Source organism: Artemia franciscana, chromosome 10 (genome assembly GCF_032884065.1).
Source record: "Artemia franciscana chromosome 10, ASM3288406v1, whole genome shotgun sequence".
Classification (NCBI taxonomy): Eukaryota; Metazoa; Arthropoda; class Branchiopoda; order Anostraca; family Artemiidae; genus Artemia; species Artemia franciscana.
Window position 1 is genome coordinate 5,160,396 of NC_088872.1, and position 19,566 is coordinate 5,179,961.

Sequence of the window (19,566 nt, forward strand, 5' to 3'; positions counted from 1 at the left end):
GTATATGACGTCATTATAAGTATTTAAGAAAATCGTTCAAAGACAAATTTCTAATTGTAAGAAGATCGTGAAGAAAAATTTTTAATTGTAAAATGACTGAAGAACCTACAATGGCAACAGCCGAGGAAGCTGCTCAAAGAGTCTATGCCAAAAAATTTGCGGCTGATAGAGAAAGTAAGAAAAGAAAGCGTGCCGAGGAATCACAAGAACAGCAAGAAAACAGGCTTGCGGCTGATAGAGAAAGTAAGAAAAGAAAGCGTGCCGAGGAATCACAAGAACAGCAAGAAAACAGGCTTGCGGCTGATAGAGAAAGTAAGAAAAGAAAGGGTGCTGAGGAATCACAAGAACAGCAAGAAAACAGGCTTGTGGCTGATAGAGAAAGTAAGAAAAGAAAGCGTGCCGAGGAATCACAAGAGCAACCTAAAAAATTATAGCCTGGCATTCAGGTACAGCCCAGTCGATGATCATAGCTTGAGTAGATGTGTTCAAAGCAGGTCTATGTCTAAAATTTGTCCCTATTGCAAGGCCTTGAAATTCAATGGTGAAACAATGGGAATGTGTTGCGCCTCAAGAAAAGTTAAACTTCCTCTACTGGCTGCATCACCAGAGCCATTGAAGACTTTGCTTACTGGAACTACGTCAGAATCTAAGAGTTTTTTTTATCACAGATCAGAAAATATAACTCATGTTTCCAAATGACGTCGTTTGGTGCCCAAATCGAAAATCCAGATCAATTTATGCCTACTTTCAAAGTAAAAGGGCAAATTTATCATAGAGCAGGGTCCCTTCTACCATTCTCAGGCGAGAATCATAATTTTTTACAAATGTACTTCATCAGTGATAGAAATTGCACGCTGCAAAATTTCTCCCGACGTTGAAAGGACAATCGTTTCTCAATTGCAACACCTTTTCCACGAAAATAATAATTTAGTGCGTCTGTTCAAAACAGCCATCGATTTGATGCCTACTGATACACATAAAATTGTTATTTCCGCTGACAAAACGCCTCCTGGCCAACATGTGCGTAGATACAATGCTCCAACTATCGACGAAGTGGCAATCGTTATGGTCGGTGATCAGTTTTTACCTCGAGATATTATTCTTCATAAGTGAAACGCTCAGTTGGTTTGAATTGCTGAAACTCATCGATGCTACGATGCCCTACAATATCCTATCATTTTTTGGGATGGAGCCGACGGCTATCACTTTAATATTAAATTGATAAATCCAGCCACTAACAAAGAAATGAATAAGAAATTACTGAAGATGGCGGTAAAACAGCAATAATAAAGAAGCGTAACGGTACCACCATCGACGTAGATAACCAGTGGGTTGTTCCATATTCCCCTTTATTATCAAAAACATTTAATGCACACATAAACGTTGAATACTGTAACTCGTAAAGGCAATCAAATACATATATATGTCAACAAAGGCAGTGACATGGCAGTTTTTGGCTCTCAGTCCGAAATCAGTGATATCGACGAAATCGTATAATATCAGGCTGGAAGATACATAAGCAGTAATGAAGCTGTTTGGCGAATTCTTTCATTTCCGATACATGAACGTAGTCCAGCTGTTGTTCACTTAGCGGTACATTTACAGAATTGTCAACGTGTTTATTTTCGAAATCCAACGTGCAACATAGAGCCCTGAATCCACCGGATACAACGTTAACTGCTTTCTTTTCGCTACGCAAAAATGATTCTTTTGCAAAAAAACTGCTGTATACTGAAGTGCCTTCGTATTACACATGGAATACTAAAAATAAAGTATTTGAACGTTGAAAACAAGGTAAGTCAGTCGACGGCCAACCTACCATATTCAAAGATACCATGATAAGAAGACTCTACACCGTTCACCCCAATCAACATGAATGCTTCTTTCTACGCCTGCTTTTGGTGAATGTACCCGGTCCGACGTCCTTTGAGTGTTTGAGAACTGTAAACGGTACTATACATGACACTTACCGTAGTGCATGCCAAGCTCTGAATTTATTGGAGAATGACCAACACTGGGATAACTGCATCAATGACGCGTGCGAAACGTCAACTCCAAGTCAAATTCGTGCATTGTTTGGAATCATACTAACAACTTGCTCTCCTTTAGCTCCTACAGAGTTATGGGAAAAATATAAATCGAAAATGTCCGAAGATATACTCCATCGAAAAAGGTTAGAGACTTCAGATATGACTTTTGATTTTACATCAGAAATTTAGAACTACACTTTAGTTATTATAGAAGATTTGTGCGTAAATATGGTAAACAAACCTCTTCAGGATTTGGGAATGCCTTTACCTAATCGTACCGCTTCTGTTTCGACATGTGTAGAATTGGATCGTGCACAAAGTTACAGCACGAGTGATCTATTGTCGTATGTACAAAATAACATTTCCAAGTTAACGTCGGAACAAAAAGACATTTATAATACGATAATGCATTGTGTCGATAACAACGTTGGAGAAATTTTCTTTTTGGATGCGCCTGGAGGTACTGGTAAAACGTTTGTGATAAAACTGATTCTGGCATCAATTCGATCAAAATATCATATAGCGTTGTCAATTGCTTCGTCCGGAATAGCCGCAACGTTCAAAAAAAATCGCTCAAGGCTCTGGATTAATGTTTGAAAGATTTGCGAGGGAATTTGAAACCCTTTGGCAGCACATTAATATTGCTTGCGGGAGATTTCAGGCAAACATTACCTATAATACCTAGATCAACCCCTGCAGACGAAATAAATGCTTGCCTGAAAAATTCTAATTTATAGGCACACGTAAAGACATTAAAATTAACTAAAAAATATGCGTGTCCGATTGCAAAACGATGACTCTGGTCAAACATTTTCAGATCAATTGCTGGCAATTGGAAACGGAAAGTTCCCAGTAGACTCAATTTCAGGACGTATACAACTACCTGCTGAATTCTGTAATTTAGTGACGTCCAAAAATGAATTGATTGAAAAAGTATTTCCGAATATTCTAAACAATTATAAAAATAATAAATGGCTAAGTGAAAAAGCGATTCTTGCACCCAAAAATATAGACGTCCACGAAATCAACAATATTGTTTTGACCAAGATTCGAGACCAGGCAGTCCTTTACAAGTCAGTCGACACAGTTTTGGAACCAAATGAGGCGGTTAATTATCCATCTAAATTTTTAAATTCCCTGGATATTCCAGGGTTTCCACCACACGTGCTACAACTAAAAATAGGCGGACCAATAATATTGTTACGTAACATAAACCCTCCAAAGCTTCACAAGGGCACGCGACTTGTCGTAAAAAAACAATGGAAAACATAATAGAGGCAACAATCTTGACATGACCTTTTGAGGGTGAGGCTGTTCTTATTCCTCGATGATTGTTTTTCTCATGGACAATTGTATGTTGCATGTTCGAGGGTAGGTAAACCTGACAATCTATTTATATGCAGCGACAATTGGACAGCGAAGAATGTTGTATATTCGCAAGTTTTACGCAGCTACTTTGTATAAAAGAAATTGCTTCATATATTGCCTCATATAATTTCCAAAATACAACATATAAAATAAACTTTTTGACAAAACTACATCTTCGTATACAATGCGATGAATGATGTCATAATCGTTTGTCACTAATGACATTTTTTTAAGGGACTGATGTTAAAATGATAGTAGGGATTATTCTCTTCCTTTAAGAATATATATTTGAACCAAGGTTTTGAACCAAAAAAAGATGCCTGAATGTTTCAAGTCGATCAAACGCCTATTTCTGATATACCGCTCTATTTCTATTACCCACCCCATTAAAAAAAACTTTCCATTATACCGGAATTTAAAGAACTTTATCTGAGATTTATAGATAAGTATCATCACTATTACAGAGTGATTTCAATTTGACCTTCCCCCAGAGAAGACTCTCATGAAGCCTCTTTACGGTAGTAGTTGTCAATTAACAATGCACTATCATGTTTAAAATTATAATTCAACCAAGTGATTTCTTTTTTTGATATTATTCCTGATAGTAGAAAATATTTAAACTTTAGATTAATCGAAAGATGGCTTCCATTTTTCAATCAGCCTCAATAGCGACTTTCCCCAACTTGATCTTTTTTATTTTTTTTTTAAAACTTGCTTTGAATTTTAGGTTACTGTTGGCTAGAATTCATTCTTTAGTAGTTGCAGTGAATACGATACACATACTAGTTACCTATTGCTTTTCGTCAATTAAACATAATATCATTCTCTAATTATTTACGATGTTGTGGCTATTACTGCAACAGTAGTCCTAAGGCTACAGTATGATGATGTATGCTAATGACGATTCATTTAAATATTTCAGTCGCCATGGGCTAGAGTTAACATAGTGGAAATATCTGTGGTTCTTAATTGAAGGTATCCAGGTTCAATTCCGCGGAGGAGCAAGGTTGGGTGACAAGCTTGCTACTTGTCCATGTTAATAACATAATAGATATAACATAAATATTGTAGTTACCTTGTGATGGCGTACTGGACAAGACCTTACCTTTCTAAGTTAGGGTTCGTAGGTTCAATCCCACGTGTCGCAAGGGTTCCATAGCAATATCTAGTAGGTCAAAAGACATTTTGATCCACCTCTTCTCTTCTAAAACGACTAATATATCTGCTGCCATGACATTTCCCTCGCCTTCTAATTTTCTTAACATTTCCACATCAAGATTTAGAAGCCCTTCTTTCAGGACTGTTATGACCAGTAGAACGATGTAAACCACCAAGAAGAATATTGGATATAGCCAAAATTCTTGGCCTTTCGTCCAATACAGAATATTGATTTCGTTATGCATATTCATTTTGTTAATTATTTCTAAAAAGTTGTTCTGTATCTACAATTATGAGTCTAAAAAACAATCGTATTTTATACGTATTTTAGAATTTTCAGGTATTGTTCTAGATTGAATGTAAAAATTATTATTATTGGTTAAACACAATTAATATTTTGCTGTTTGCATATTAACTTCAGCATTTCTGAACTAGAAACTAAAATTAAAAAATAAATTTTTTTTTTCTTTGAAAATACAGGATCATTCACTTATGACATCATATATGATTATAACCTATATGATTATATTAGCATTTATCAAGATTGTGCGTGAAAATCTATTTTGTTTTGTCAAAATTGATTCTCTTTTAAAAATTATTTGATTTCTAATTATAAAAAGCACTAGATGTAGCAACTTTCTCTCATATGAGCCGTTATACAGCTCTCAATGATTTTTCTGTGCCTAGCCGTTTTAACTAGCCTGTGGTTTGACGTTTTAAGCGATTTTTTTTTCAATAGTCAAGGGATCTTTCGACCATTCGTCCGATAAGTTTTTTTCTTAAACCAGTGAAAAATCTGAACTTGGAAGATTCTTTAGAATAGACAACGATGAAATATTAATTTTTCTGTTCAAGGTATCCTGCATTGCTATTTTGGCCTCTGAACCTAAAAACACATATAAAGAGTAGAAGTTCCATATTCTTACGAGAAGGTAAACAAAAATATTGACATAAAAAATTTTTCGCTAAATGCTCCCAAAAAAATAAAGCTCTCAACTGTTTCCGCTCCTGCTTGAATGTGTTTCCAGACCTTACTCAGCAATCAGCATTTGGTCACTTTTCTGCAATTCTTCAAAAATGCATGTACAGCACCATCCCAATGGAACTGAGAAGGGCTGTGCTATATACATCACGAACCTGGACAACCAAAAAAATCTCTTGGCGGCTTTTATTTCGTATTTTGAAATAAACCTATCTGGCACAAATTTTATACATACATACTGAGCGACGACGAGCAAAATTTGTTTATCTTGTTGGTCTGAAAATCCATAATGAACCGAAATAGGGTCAACTATAAAAAGCGAAAAATAAATCATAGTAATATCTAGCATAAAAAATGACCATGTTACCCAGTAGCCCTCTTCTAAAACTTCCAACACATCTCGGGCCTCTTCATCTCCCTCATTTTATTAGCTTTGCAACATCAGTTTCCAGAATCCCATCATTCAGGGTTGTGATTAAAATTGAACTGGCGACAGCAAGAGGAATAATGGATATAGCCAAAATTTGTGTCCTTTCGTCCAGGTGATTTTCTTTGTGTCTTGGTCATTTATTGAAGCTGCATATACTTGAGGCAGCTTCAAATCGCTGTCAAACGTTTCAGCAGTTATCCAGTCTGTATAAGGTCAAGTCCCGTATAAGGTATAAGGTCAGTATAAGGTATATATCAGTCTGTATAAGGTCAATTTTTATAACAATAGTTACATCAAAAGAATTCTAATGCTGATTTTAAATATATAAGTTTCATTAAGTTTAGACTTACCCATCAAAAGTTACGAGCCTGAGAAAATTTGCCTTATTTTAGAAAATAGGGGGAAAACACCCCTTAAAAGTTGTAATAAATAAAGTTTAAGATTCTTTTCACATATACCGCAAGGCTGCTTTATTAAAAAAGTATGATTATGGTCCTTTCAGCACTCATAATAAGAGACAGCTAAAATTTGCTAACATCCAAAATAATTACAGAATAGCCAATAATAATAATTACTGAAAAATCATTTTAGTTGTAGAAACTGAAGCTTCTAGCTGTGCTCTGTCACTTTTGGCTGTTAAAGGGGAGCCTTTAACAGCCAATCAATACGTGTACAGCACGTATGATTTTCCTTTTACAAATAAGAGGCTCTTCTCTGTTCATAAAAAGGATAAAAAAGATAAATTATCTTAATATTTTCGATAGTTATGGAGTCATTCTTCTAAAATGTTTAGATTTCAAGGGAGGCAGTACAGTCCCAAAATGTGGCCAAACTGAAATGTTTGGCCACATTTAGATTCCCCAAAAAATTCCTTTATTTGTTTTTACTCCATTTGGAAGTGTCAAGAAGCTTCAATACCATCGAAAAATATCGAGCACTTAGCTCTGCGAAAATGATATCGGAAACTATATCGATAGAATTGAAAAACTGGATGATCGTAGGGATACCAATTGCTTCAGAACCCATGGATTCCGCCATCTAACTACAGCTTCTCTCATTCAGCTCACAGGAAGCAGGGCAAGGACGATAAGAGATTTTTCAATCGTACTCACTTAAAAGAACTTCATTGGCTTCAAACTTCAAGTTCAAGACAGAACTCACTTTCTACAATATCAAAGTTCATTAAGATCCGATCACCTATTCGTAAGATAAAAATACCCCAGTTTTCACGTTTTCCAAGAATTCCTGTTTTCTCCCTCCAACTCCCTCCAATGTCACAGGATCTGGTTGGAATTTAAAATTGGAGCTTTAAAGCACAAGATCCTTCTAAATATCCAATTTCATTAAGATCTGGTCACCCTTTCATAAGTTACAAATACCTCAATTTTCAAAATTACCCCCTTCCCCAACTCCACCAAAGAGAGCAGATCCGGTCCGGTTATGTCAGTTACGTATCTTAGACAGGTTCTTATTCTTCCCATCCAGTTTCATCCTGATCTCTCCGCTTTAAGTATTTTATAAGATTTCCGCCCCCCCAACTGCCCCCCCCCCCAATGACGCTGGATCCGGTTGAGATTTAAAATAAGAGATCTGAGTTACGAGGTCCTTCTAAATATGAAGTTTCATGAAGATCCGATCACTCCTTCGTAAGTTAAAAATACGTCATTTTTTCTAATTTTTCAGAATCAGCCCCCCCCCCAATAGATCAGATCCGTTCCAATTATGTCAATCACGTATCTAAGACTTCTGCTTATTTTTCAAACCAAGTATCATCCCGATCCCTCCGATCTAAGCGTTTTCCATGATTTTAGGTTCCTCCACCCGAAACTCCCCCCAATGTCACCAGATCTGGTCGGGATTTAAAATAAGAGCTTTGAGACACGATATCCTTCTAAATATCAAATTTCATTGAGATCCAATCACCCGTTCGTAAGTTTAAAATACCTCATTTTTTCTAATTTTTCAGAATTAACCCCCCGCTCCCAACTACCCCAAAGAGAGCGGATCCGTTCTGGTTATGTCAATCATGTATCTAAGACTTGTGCTTATTTTTCCCACCAAGTTTCATCCCGATCCCTCCACTCTAAGTGTTTTCCAAGATTTTTGGTCCCCCCCCCCCCCCGCCAGATCAGGTCGAGATTTAAAATAATAGCTCTGAGACGCGATATCCTTCTAAATATCAAATTCATTGAGATCCAATCACCCGTTCGTAAGTTAAAAATACCTCATTTTTTCTAATTTTTCAGAATTAACCACCACCACCACCACCCCCTCCTCCAACCACCTCAAAGAGAGCGGACCGTTCCAGTTATGTCAATCATGTATCTAGGACTTGTGCTTATTTTTCCCAAGAGTTTCATTCCGATCCCTCCACTCTAAGTGTTTTCCAAGATTTTAGGTTTTCCCCAATTCCTTCCCCCCCCCCGATGTTACTAGATCCAGTCGGGATTTAAAACAACAGCTCTGAGATACGATATCCTTCCAAACATCAAATTTCATCAAGATCTGATCAACCGTTCGTAAGTTAAAAATACTTCTATTTTTCTATTTTTCCGAATTAACGGGCCCCCTACTCCCCCCCCCAGATGATCAAATCGGGAAAACAACTATTTCTAATTTAATCTGGCCCGGTCCCTGATACGCCTGTCAAATTTCATCGTCCTAGCTTACCTGTAAGTACCTAAAGTAGCAAAACTGGGACCGACAGACAGACCGACAGAATTTGCGATTGCTATGTGTCACTTGGTTAATACCAATTGCCATAAAAACTGAGAGCCTAATTTGAAGCTATTTTATTTATTTTTTTCAAGCGTCTTTAGATAAACTGTATCTAAAGACGGTATTTTTAGATAAGCTGCACGCACAGTGTGCCATTTTGATTTTTTTTTCAAGGTCCCGCTCATCATTTCCTGAAAGTTTCACGTTAATACTCTGAAGCTGTTTGGACACCCGGGATCAAACATACCCCCTTTCCCAATAACAAACCCTGTATGAAAAAATGGACAAGTTTCATAGCTTAAAGCCCTTGTGCTAAGGGGTGTTGGGGGTCATGTCTTATAGCCCTTGCGCTAAAGGGTTGTCGGGGGTGACCCAAGACCCTTACCTTCCCAAGATACTACAGATAAGCCATATAGCAACCTTGATACACATAATGTTTTTCATCTAGTTCAACACCCCCCTCCCCAATGATTCCCTGACAATTTCAACTGAAGTAGTAGTAGCAGTAACAGGCAGTAGTAGCATTTAAAAGTAGCAGTTGTAGTCGCAACTCGCAAGTAGTAATAGTGGTCACAAGTGGTAGCCGTATTCCAATTAGTAGAAGTAGTCACAAGTAGCAGTGATAGCCGCAGGTAGTAGAAGTGTCGCAAATAATAGAAGTAGCTAGCAAATAGTAACAGCAGTCATAAGTAGAAGTAGTAGTACTAGGCACTAAGTGTCTTTTGGTCAGTTTAACATTCCCTAAAAGTTTCAACTTAGTAGTCGCAGCACTTACTCCGGCATTACTGATATGCACTTCAGATAAGCGGCACGCACAGTGTAAATTTTGAATTTTTTTTTTAAGATCCCACTCATCATTTCCTGAAAGTTTCACGTTTATGCTCTAAATCTTTTTGTACACCACGGATCAAACACGCTCCCCTTTCCCAACAACAAGCTCTATATGAAAAAATGGATAACTGTCATAGCTTAAAGCCCTTGCAGTAACTGGTGTTGGGGGTCTTTGACCTCTCGACTTTTTTGAAAATTAAATAAAAAAAAAATAATTTTTTTAGCCGAAAGTAAGGAGCGACATTAAAACTTAAAACGAACAGAAATTACTCCGTATATAAAATGGGTTGTCCCCTCCGCAATCCCTCACTCTTTACGCTAAAGCTTTTAATTGTTTTAAAAAGTAGAATTGTGGCAAAGAGTCAAACTTTAGCGTAAAGAGCGAGGGATTGCGGAGGGGACAACCCATTTTATATACGGAGTAATTTCTGTTCGTTTTAAGTTTTAATGTCGCTCTTTACTTTCAGCTAAAAAAAATTATTTTTTTTTTTTATTTAATTTCTGAACGTTTTTGAATTAATGCATGTTTGGTTTTGGCTCCGCACATAAATTATTAAAATGAAATTTGTATATTAATTCTTTTTTTGGCTAAATGGCTTTCTCTTAGTTTTGATCAGAGGATTTTGAGAAATAAGGGGTGGAGAAGGAGACCTAGTTGCTCACCAATTTTTCGGTTGCTTAAAAAGGCAACTAGAACTTTTAATTTTTAACGAACGTTTTTATTAGTAAAAGATATACGTAACATATAAATTAGCAACTTACGTAACAAACTTTCATTATCTTATATTTTTATTATGTATACAAGGGGGTTTGTATCCTCGTTAATACCTCGCTCTTTACACTAAATCTTAAGTTTTTTCCCAATTCTTTAAGAATGACTCCTGAATCAGAAAGGCCGTAGAATAAATAGTTGAAATTACTAAACATACTTTAGCATAAAGAGCGAGGTATTTATCTCCTCCTAAATACCTCGCTCTTTATGCTAAAGTATTTTTAGAACCCATCATATGCGTAATAATCTCTGTTCGTTTTAAGTTTCAATGCTACTCCTTCCTTTCATTTGAAAAAAACGTTTTCATGTTTATTTTTCATTGTTTTCTTATAGTAATGCTAGAAAATCATGCGCCCTTTTCCTTGAATTTTTTTCCCCCATGACAGATTCCTCCAAGGAAAGATCCTCCAACATAACCTCCTCCCCTCAAACCCACCCCCCCCCCCAAACAAAATAAAATCCTCCTGAAAACGTCTGTACACTTTCCAATAACCATTACTATATGTAAACACTGGTCAAAGTTTGTAACTTGCAGCCCCTCCCCCAGGGATTGTGGGGGAGTACATCATCCCCAAATACATAGTTATTATGGTTTTCGACTATGTTGAACAAAATGGCTATCTCAAAATTTTTATCCGTTGACTTTGGGAAAAAAATGAGCGTGGGAGGGGGCCTAGATGCCCTCCAATTTTTTTGGTCACTTAAAAAGGGCACTAGAACTTTTCATTTACTTTAGAATGAGCCCTCTCGCAACATTCTAGGACCACTTGGTCGATACGATTACCCCTGGGGAAAAGAAAAAAAAAATAAATAAATAAACACGCACCCGTGATTTGTCTTCTGGCAAAAAATACAAAATTCCACATTTTTGTAGATAGGAGCTTGAAACTTCTACAGTAGGGTTCTCTGATACGCTGAATCTGATGGTGTCATTTTCGTTAAGATCCTACGACTTTTAGCGGGTGTTTCCCCCTATTTTCCTAAATAAGGCAAATTTTCTCAGGCTCGTAACTTTTGATGGGTAAAACTAAACTTGATGAAACTTATATATTTAAAATCAGCATTAAAATGCGATTCTTTTGAGGTAGCTATTGATATCAAAATTCAATTTTTTAGAGTTTTGGTTACTATTGAGCCGGGTCGCTCTTTACTACAGTTCGCTACCACGAACTGTTTGAACAGAGACTTTTAAATGTTAAAAGTATATTCAAATTTTGTAACGTGCAATTAAAACTAAAAAAATAAGGTCTTGGGCTGTTTAGCCTAATAGTCAAATCGTGTAATTAGCCAAATTTGGCTGTTAAGGCTGATAAGGACGATGAAAATGTTGAATAAAGACTGTCGAATCGGCTTCCAAGGTTGAGTGGAAACTTTCACATCTATATGTGTTTGAAAAAACTAGGAACAGTTGATAATTAAGTTTTTCATGAAAAAGATTCAAAATTGCAGTTTTGTTATAGTGGTTGTAAAATTAAAAAAAAAAAGAAACATGGGTGAAAAATCAGAAAAAGCTAAAAACATTTGTCACCAAACAGCTTAAGAAGGTGTGGCTTTCTTTTAAAGGTGTCAGGGTCTTATCCACCTTTCTTTGGGGGGAGGGCTAAAAATGTTTTTTTGGGGGGGATTTTACAAAAAAAACTTTGGGGGGACTTTGTTACGTTTTTACCGGTCGGAGAAACGTTTCGGGAGAATTCAAACCCCTTACCCCCCTGGATACCACCTTTGAAGGTGTATTTATTATCAAGAATCAACAATTTGTTAGTGTTTGAATTTTTCAAAAAGCTCGTGGTAACGAACTGTACTAAGGAGCCCAGCTCAACAGTAATCGAACCTCTAAAAAATGGAATTTGGATACCAATAATTACATTAAAAAAGTTGCATTTTAATGCTGATTTTAAATATATAACTTTCATCAAGATTAGTTATTCCTATCAAAATTTACGAGCCTGAAAAAATTTGCCTAATTTTAGAAAATAGGGGAAAACACCCCTTAAAAGTCATACAATGTTAACTAAAATCACACCATCAGATTCAGCGTATCAGAGAACCTTATTGTAGAACTTTCAAGCTCCTATCTACAAAAATGTGGAGTTTCGCATTTTTTGCCAGAAGGCAAATCACTGGGTCGATCGTATCGACCCAGTGGTCCTAGAATATCGTGAGAGGGCTCATTCTAACGGAAATTAAAAAGTTCTAGTGGCCTTTTTAAGTGATCAAAAAATTGGAGGGCAGCTAGGCCCCCTCCCATGCTCATTTTTCCCCTAAGTCACCAGATCAAAATTCTGAGATAGCCATTTTATTTACCATAGTCGAAAAACCTAATAACTGTGTCTCTAGGGACGACTTACTCCCTCGCAGTCCCCGTGGGAGGGGTTGCAAGTTACAAACTGTGACCTATGTTTACATATAGTAGTGGTTACTGGGAAGTCTAGGGACGTTTTAAGGGGTATTTTTTTGATTTGGGAGGGAGAGTTGAAGGGGGGAGGGCTACGTGGGGAATCTTTCCATGGAAAAACTTCTCATGGAGGAAGTGACTTTCAATGAAGGGGTGCAGGATTTTTTAGCATTATTAAAAAAAACAATGAAACAATAAATATGAAAAGTTTTTTTTTCTACTGAGAGTGAGGAGCAGCATTAAAACTTAAAACGAAAAGAAATGATTGCCCATATGAGGGGTTTACCTCCTCGTAATACCTCACTCTTTACGCTAAAGTATTTTTAGTAATTTCAACTATTTATTCTACGGCCTTTGTGATTCAAGGGTCATTCTTTAGGAATTGGGACAGAATTTAAGCTTTAGTGTAAAGAACGAGATATCGACGAGGGGTGAACTCCTTCATATACGCAATAAAAACATACTAATATAGAAGTTCATTACGTAAGTTAATTCGTAAATTACATATATTTTTTACTAATAAAGTGTTCGTATGAAAATTAAAAGTTCAAGTTGCCTTATTAAGTAATCAAAAAATTGGAGGCCAACTAGGCTTCCTCCCTCTCTTCTTTTTTCTCAAAATCGTCCAATTAAAACTATGAGAAAGCCATTTACCCAAAAAAACATTAATATGCAAATTTCGTTTTGATTATTTATGTGCGGAGAGCCAAGATCAAAACATGCATTAATTAAAAAACGTCCAGAAATTAAATAAAAAAACAAGTTTTTTTAAATGAAAGTAAGGAGCTACATTAAAACTTAAAACGATCAGAAATTACTCCGTAGCCTATATGAAAGGAGCTTTTCCTCCTCAACGTCCCGCTCTTTACGCTAAAGTTTTTTACTGTTTTAAAAAGTAGAGTTAAGAGATAGTCGAACTTTAGCGGAAAGAGCGGGACGTTGAGGAGGAAAAGCCCCCTTCATATACGGAGTAATTTCTGTTCTTTTTAAGTTTTAATGTCGCTCCTTACTTTCATTTAAAAAACCTTGTTTTTTTATTTAATAAGAAAAAAGAGCGTGGCCGGATTTAACTAATTAGTTTTGCTCATGTATTTTTATTATATCATTTTATTTCATTATTTATTTTCACAGAGCAACACTGACGGAAATGCGCTGTAGCCCTAAGAAGTTCTTAATTTCGAAACAACAACAAACAACTATAGAAAATCATTGTTTTCAGGTATGTCCAGATCGAAGATGGGTCCAGGAGGACACTTTTCTTTTATTTTTGCTAGTTTATAAGCGTCTCCTGGGCTACATCCAGAGTATTTTTGGATAATTGTGGCCTCTCTAGACAACCCTGCATAAGGGCTTAAGAGATTGTGTCTCTTTCTTTAATAGCCATTTGCTTTATTCCACCATTCGCTATCCAAAAACAAAGTACATAATAGATGAAATTTGTTCATTGGACGGATAAGACAGAAGGAATAAGGTTAAAACAGGGTATAGAATTAGAGGTGAAAATAGTAAATATCCCCGATTGACAATATTAATGCCCTTGGTTCAATTTAAGAATTGCGTAGGATATAAATTGTTTATTCCTCCAAGTGTGATGTTTAATTCTTCTGAAGATTTACTTGTGGTACCAGTACTCTTTTGGTCATTGGATTTTCTGCAATTTTTCTTTGCATTAGAATCTAGGATTTTGTTATATGTTTTTATCATATATCTACTCGTATATATAATAAATATATTATAGAAAGGTGTGGAGCAGCTAGGTTGTTGAATAATGGGAAAGGATTAGGGTAGAAAAGAAATTTGTATCCAAACATGTAAAGGTTATTTGGAGAATCAGGAGATCCAGAAGTGACGAAATATGTCACTGTTGTTACACAGTGAAGAAGTTGGCACATCTCTCTCTCTCTCTCTCTCTCTCTCTCTCTCTCTCTCTCTCTCTCTCTCTCTCTCTCTCTCTCTCTCTCTCTCTCTCTCTCTCTCTCTCTCTCTCTCTCTCTCTCTTTCTTTCTTTCTTTCTTTTTCTCCCTCTCTTTACCAGTATTGAGAAATCAGGGGGGGGGGAGAACTTTACTGTAAAGCAATGCTTAACAGGGAGGATTTAGAGTGGATGCATTAATATGGGCTACTGTTAGGATTATTCAAGTTTGAACGCTTCAGATTATTAGTTAGTTGACTTACCTACAAGAACATCTTAGAAAGGTCGATTCCATTTTGTTATAGTTATCAATTCAGTGTTTCAAACTTTATTTACATATTACTAGAAGCAGTATTTTCTACTGATTCTGCCAGCGCAATTTATATTACTTAATCTTATTAAGAAGCACAAACATTAAGTTAGATAAATAGTACAACTTCCAAGAATGTCCTAAAAGCACCTATCAAAAGATAAGAGCTTACCTTGAGGGTATTCCCCCCAGCTTACTCTAATTGTAGAAATAGAAAATAACATGTGATTAACATACTAGGGACCAAAATTTTGTCATAACTGAATTATGAAAAGTAAAAAGCATTGTCAAATTTACAGAATTAGCTTCCGTCTAAATTTGTTTCGTGTCATGGTTTAGCATGGCAACACTGTCCACAAAAACCGTACGAAAAGGTTTTACCTAAATATTATTATAATAACGAAAAGAAAAATCATAGAAAATCTCGTATTTCAAGAAAGAATTGGGAGCAAGGTGCAAAAAGAATTTTTTCATTTTAATGTATTATGACGCTTTAAGTCCTCGTATATGGCAATTTAAGTCCTTGCATTTGAAAATTTAAATCCTTGTATTTGGCAATTTAAGTCCTTGTATAGCCTAAGTCGTGTTTGTCTTTAATCTTCTATTTTTTCTTCTCCCCCGTCCGTGTTTTGAAACTGGACGAGTGTTCAGCAGATTCTTTGGTTCAAATTAGTAATTGTCTTTTTAAAAACTTACCATGAGTGGACATTGGTAACTGAAATTTTTTACTAATTGTTGACAAAAGAAAATATTTGTGAAGGGTGCGACTGAAAGAGGGTCCTTATTTTTGCCTAATGAGATAGGACAGATGATTTTGTTGTTTTTTTTTTGCTTTTATAAGGAATTAAAAAGATTGAGGAAGAAAATATTTATGTTGTGGTGAAAAAAGAAGGAATGGCTTATCAAGATATTGGAGGCGTAAAGGTCGGTGGTATGGGTATGGCACATAATGTTTTTTTTTTTTTTTATTATTTGTGTATTCAGTTTTGATTCAAGGGTTGTTCGTTGTGGAACTTTACAATGTTATGAATTTAAGCATTAGCCTTGGCTCTGAAAGACTTTTGCTTGTGTTCTTGCTTGTTTTTTGTTGCTGGGTTGGAGGGGTGTACCGACAAAGTCAGGCCTTTCTTGTTGCTATTTTCACCCCTCCACCCCTGTAATCAATGCAACTTTTAACATTGAGGAAGTTTACCAGCATTATCAGCCCATGAATCCACCCTATGATAATATTATATGTTTATTATTTTCTTAAATTTACTCCCGGTTAAACAAAAGCAAATACAAACACTAAAGAAAGGTGACAAAACAATAATTTATTTTTGAAGCTATGGCACGTTTGACAGACACTGGAACTTCATCAAAAACTCAAAAAAAAAATCCAATTGATGAATGGGTGCTTTTTCGTACAAATATTTACACATTTTTGCCCAGTTTTGTTCTTTTGACAAAGCATAAATACATTTCACACATGTTTGTACCTAATCTAATTCCGAAGAAAATATCTTTACAATGAGATCAGAGCTTAAACATAATACGATTTAAATTATTCAGCTTGATACAAGATCATGAATTGATGAACATACAAATATAGCTAATCTTTGATTTGACAGCAAGAGGGTCATTGAAACGATTGAAAAATGTTTGGAACGCAATACGCTATGACAGTGTTAAATTATGACATGGATGCAAAGTCGGATTCCGCCTTGACAACCGGATTTGACATCCCACAATGAACCGCTGCTGCCATTTGTGGCAGCAGCGGTTAGCTGTTGATATTTTAAATCCCATAAGCACCGCTATATGCCATTTCAGGGTTAAATTATAGTCTGAAGGTAGAGTCAAACTTTGCCTTCACAGCCGGATTTTAAAAAAGTACAAAGAAAAAAAATTATTTGAATGAATATTCGGCTGGAAAAAATTGTTTTTTAAATTTAGTAAGAGTTCAATATAGATCCACTGATGTAATCAGACCATTCATCATTCTTTTTATATAGGTATTCAAGAATTTTGAATTATGATTTGGATGCAAAGTCGGATTCCGCCTTGACAACTGGATTTGACATCGCAAAATGAAACAGATTAGCCGTTGATATTTTAAATCCTATAAGCAACGCTATATGCTATGTCAGGGTTAGATTATGGTCTGAAGGTAGAGTCAAACTTCGCCTAGACAGACTGATTTTATAGAAGGACAAAAGGAAATATTTGAATGAATATTTGGTTCACTATTGCCTATGGTTTTTTTTTGGCTGGCAAAATTGTTTTTTAAATTTAGTAAAAGCTCAATATAGATCCGCTGATGTAATCAGACCATTCATCATTCTTTTTATATAGGTATTCAAGAATTATGAATTATGATTTGGATACAAAGTCGAATTCTGCCTTGACAGCCGGGTTTGACATCGCACAATGAAAGAGATTTCTTTGTTCGGGAAAGTATTCGGTTTGTTGTTTGGTTTTTCTTTTATTTTCCGATAAGATACGTCTAGCAGCGATTAGCCGAGGATGTTTTAAATGCCATAAGCACTGCTATTTACTATGAGAGTGTTAAATTATGGTCTGAAGGTAAAGTCAAATTTTGCCTTGACACCCGGATTTCAAAGCAGGACAATGAAAAAAAAATTATTCTATTTGAGCGAATATTCTGTTCACTACTGCTTTGGATCAAAATGGATTTTCTTCTGGCTGTCAAAATTGTTTTTTAAATTTATTAAAAGCTTAATATAGATCTGCTGATATAAGCTGATCCTTCATCATTCTTTTTATATAGGTATTCAAGAAAGTAATAATTTAAAAGTAGCAGCGAAAACTCATTCCAAAAATGACACATAGTTACTAGCACTAGTTTGGATCTGACTCAGGGATGAATCAATTCAATTCAATTCAATTTATTCAAATAAAACTACAATATGACACCAATAATAATAAAGATCCTGGAAGCGAACTTGTTGAGGACCATAACCACAAAAAATTGAAAATGAAGAAGAGAGAAAAAAAAAAGAAAAGAGAAAACATGAGTAACTAAAGCAAATTGAATAAGAATTTAGAGAGTTATAATATCAAAATTTTAGTACATTGCTATACAGCGTGCGAAAACTTGTGGATAGCTCGACACTGGAGGGTATTATATTCCATTGAAGTATAGATTTATAAATGGGGGATCGCTGGGCGGAACTAGAGACAAACTTGGGGACAATGAAGGAACGGTTGGATGAACGGAGACAGAGGCCTTCAGAATTATTAATATTAAAATAAGATAATAATTGAGGAGGAAGATTTTTATGGTAAGCGGAGTATGCAAGGTATAGATTTAATTTTTTGATGATTTGTTCAAAAGGGATAATACCAAAATCGGAGTACAAGTCCTGGGTGGGATATAGTCGGGGCAGCCAAAAAACTGCTTTGATGGCACGGTTTTGGGCAGATTTTAATTTATTGGTAACTGAAGGAAAAGTGTTGCCCCAAACAGATCCACAGTATGAGATATATGGGTAAATAAAAGAGTAATAAAGGGTGACAAGGATATCGGGAGGAAGAAAATAATTCGCACGATTAATCATACTTACCTGTCGCAAAATTATGGCTCTGATGTAGGACACGTGTGTTGCAAATGATAGGGAGGAGTCTATGTGAACACCAAGAAACTTGGCAACTTCGACCTGTGGGAGGAGATTGGTAGAATATTTTAGGCCAAGTGCTTGCTGAGGTTCATTTTTTTTGTAAGGGGTTCGAAATAATACAACCTGACTTTTCTTGATGTTAATGGTCATGCAGTTAACTAGACACCACTCCTCTACTCTATTCAGAAGGGTTTGAGTAGAGGCGACAACGGATGGTAAATTAGGACCGGTGATGAAAAAGTTGCTATCGTCAGCGAAAAGTACTGGGTGCACTGATGGACCCAGGTCCGTAACCAAATCATTAATATAAAGGAGAAAAAGTATTGGACCAAGAACAGAGCCTTGTGGGACGCCCCTTCGGACAGGTAGGGGATGTGAAGTCAACCCGCCCAGACTCACACTCTGTACTCTACCAGAGAGATAAGAGCCAAACCATGAGAAAGGAACTCCACGAATCCCTAAGTTGTTGAGTTTACTTAATAGAACACTGTGATCAACCATATCAAAGGCCTTAGAAAAGTCCAGAAATAAGCCCAATACAGTATTTTTAAGGTCAAGTTGGGAACGTATAAACTGTGTGGCGTCTATTAGTGCATGAGCAGTTGAAAATTTGGAACGGAAGCCATATTGATGAGGAGAAATCAACGAATCTGAAGAATGAATCCCAAATAAAAAGGGAGAAAGACGTCGGAATATAATTCTCTCGAGCACTTTAGATATAACTGGGAGAAGTGAGATTGGACGATAATTACTTATCTCAGACGGATCGCCTTTTTTATGAATCGGGATAACAATTGCTGATTTAAATATTTCTGGGAAGACTCCATTGGTCATAGACAGGTTTGCTATGTGCACAATGGGTTCACAAACATAGGAAGATACGGTCCTAAGAAGCTTATTACTTATGCCAAAGAAGTCAGGTGTACTACTATTAGAGAGACAATTGATAACTTGAAGCACCTCTTTACGATCAGTTGGAGAGAAAAACATAGATCCAGGATTCTTGCTAGGTTGAACTGACTGGGAGAAGGAACAGGAGT

The 19,566-nt window shown here is 36.1% G+C and overlaps 1 protein-coding gene across 4 annotated transcripts in view; it reads left to right on the forward strand.

Annotated features, from left to right (window-relative positions):
* Positions 1 to 19,566, forward strand: part of LOC136031690 (uncharacterized) — a 140,014-nt gene that overhangs the window by 96,492 nt on the left and 23,956 nt on the right. For 2 of the 4 annotated variants that reach the window (XR_010618560.1, XM_065711374.1), the window contains exons 2-3: positions 13,816 to 13,903; positions 17,241 to 17,349. Coding sequence is in view for 1 of the 4 variants with exons in the window: in XM_065711374.1 (XP_065567446.1) it covers positions 17,316 to 17,349 (34 nt within the window). In the remaining 3 variants the exon portion in view is untranslated. The remainder of the gene's footprint in view (positions 1 to 13,815; positions 13,904 to 17,240; positions 17,350 to 19,566) is intronic. The other 2 variants (XR_010618561.1, XR_010618559.1) reach the window with 1 other exon arrangement.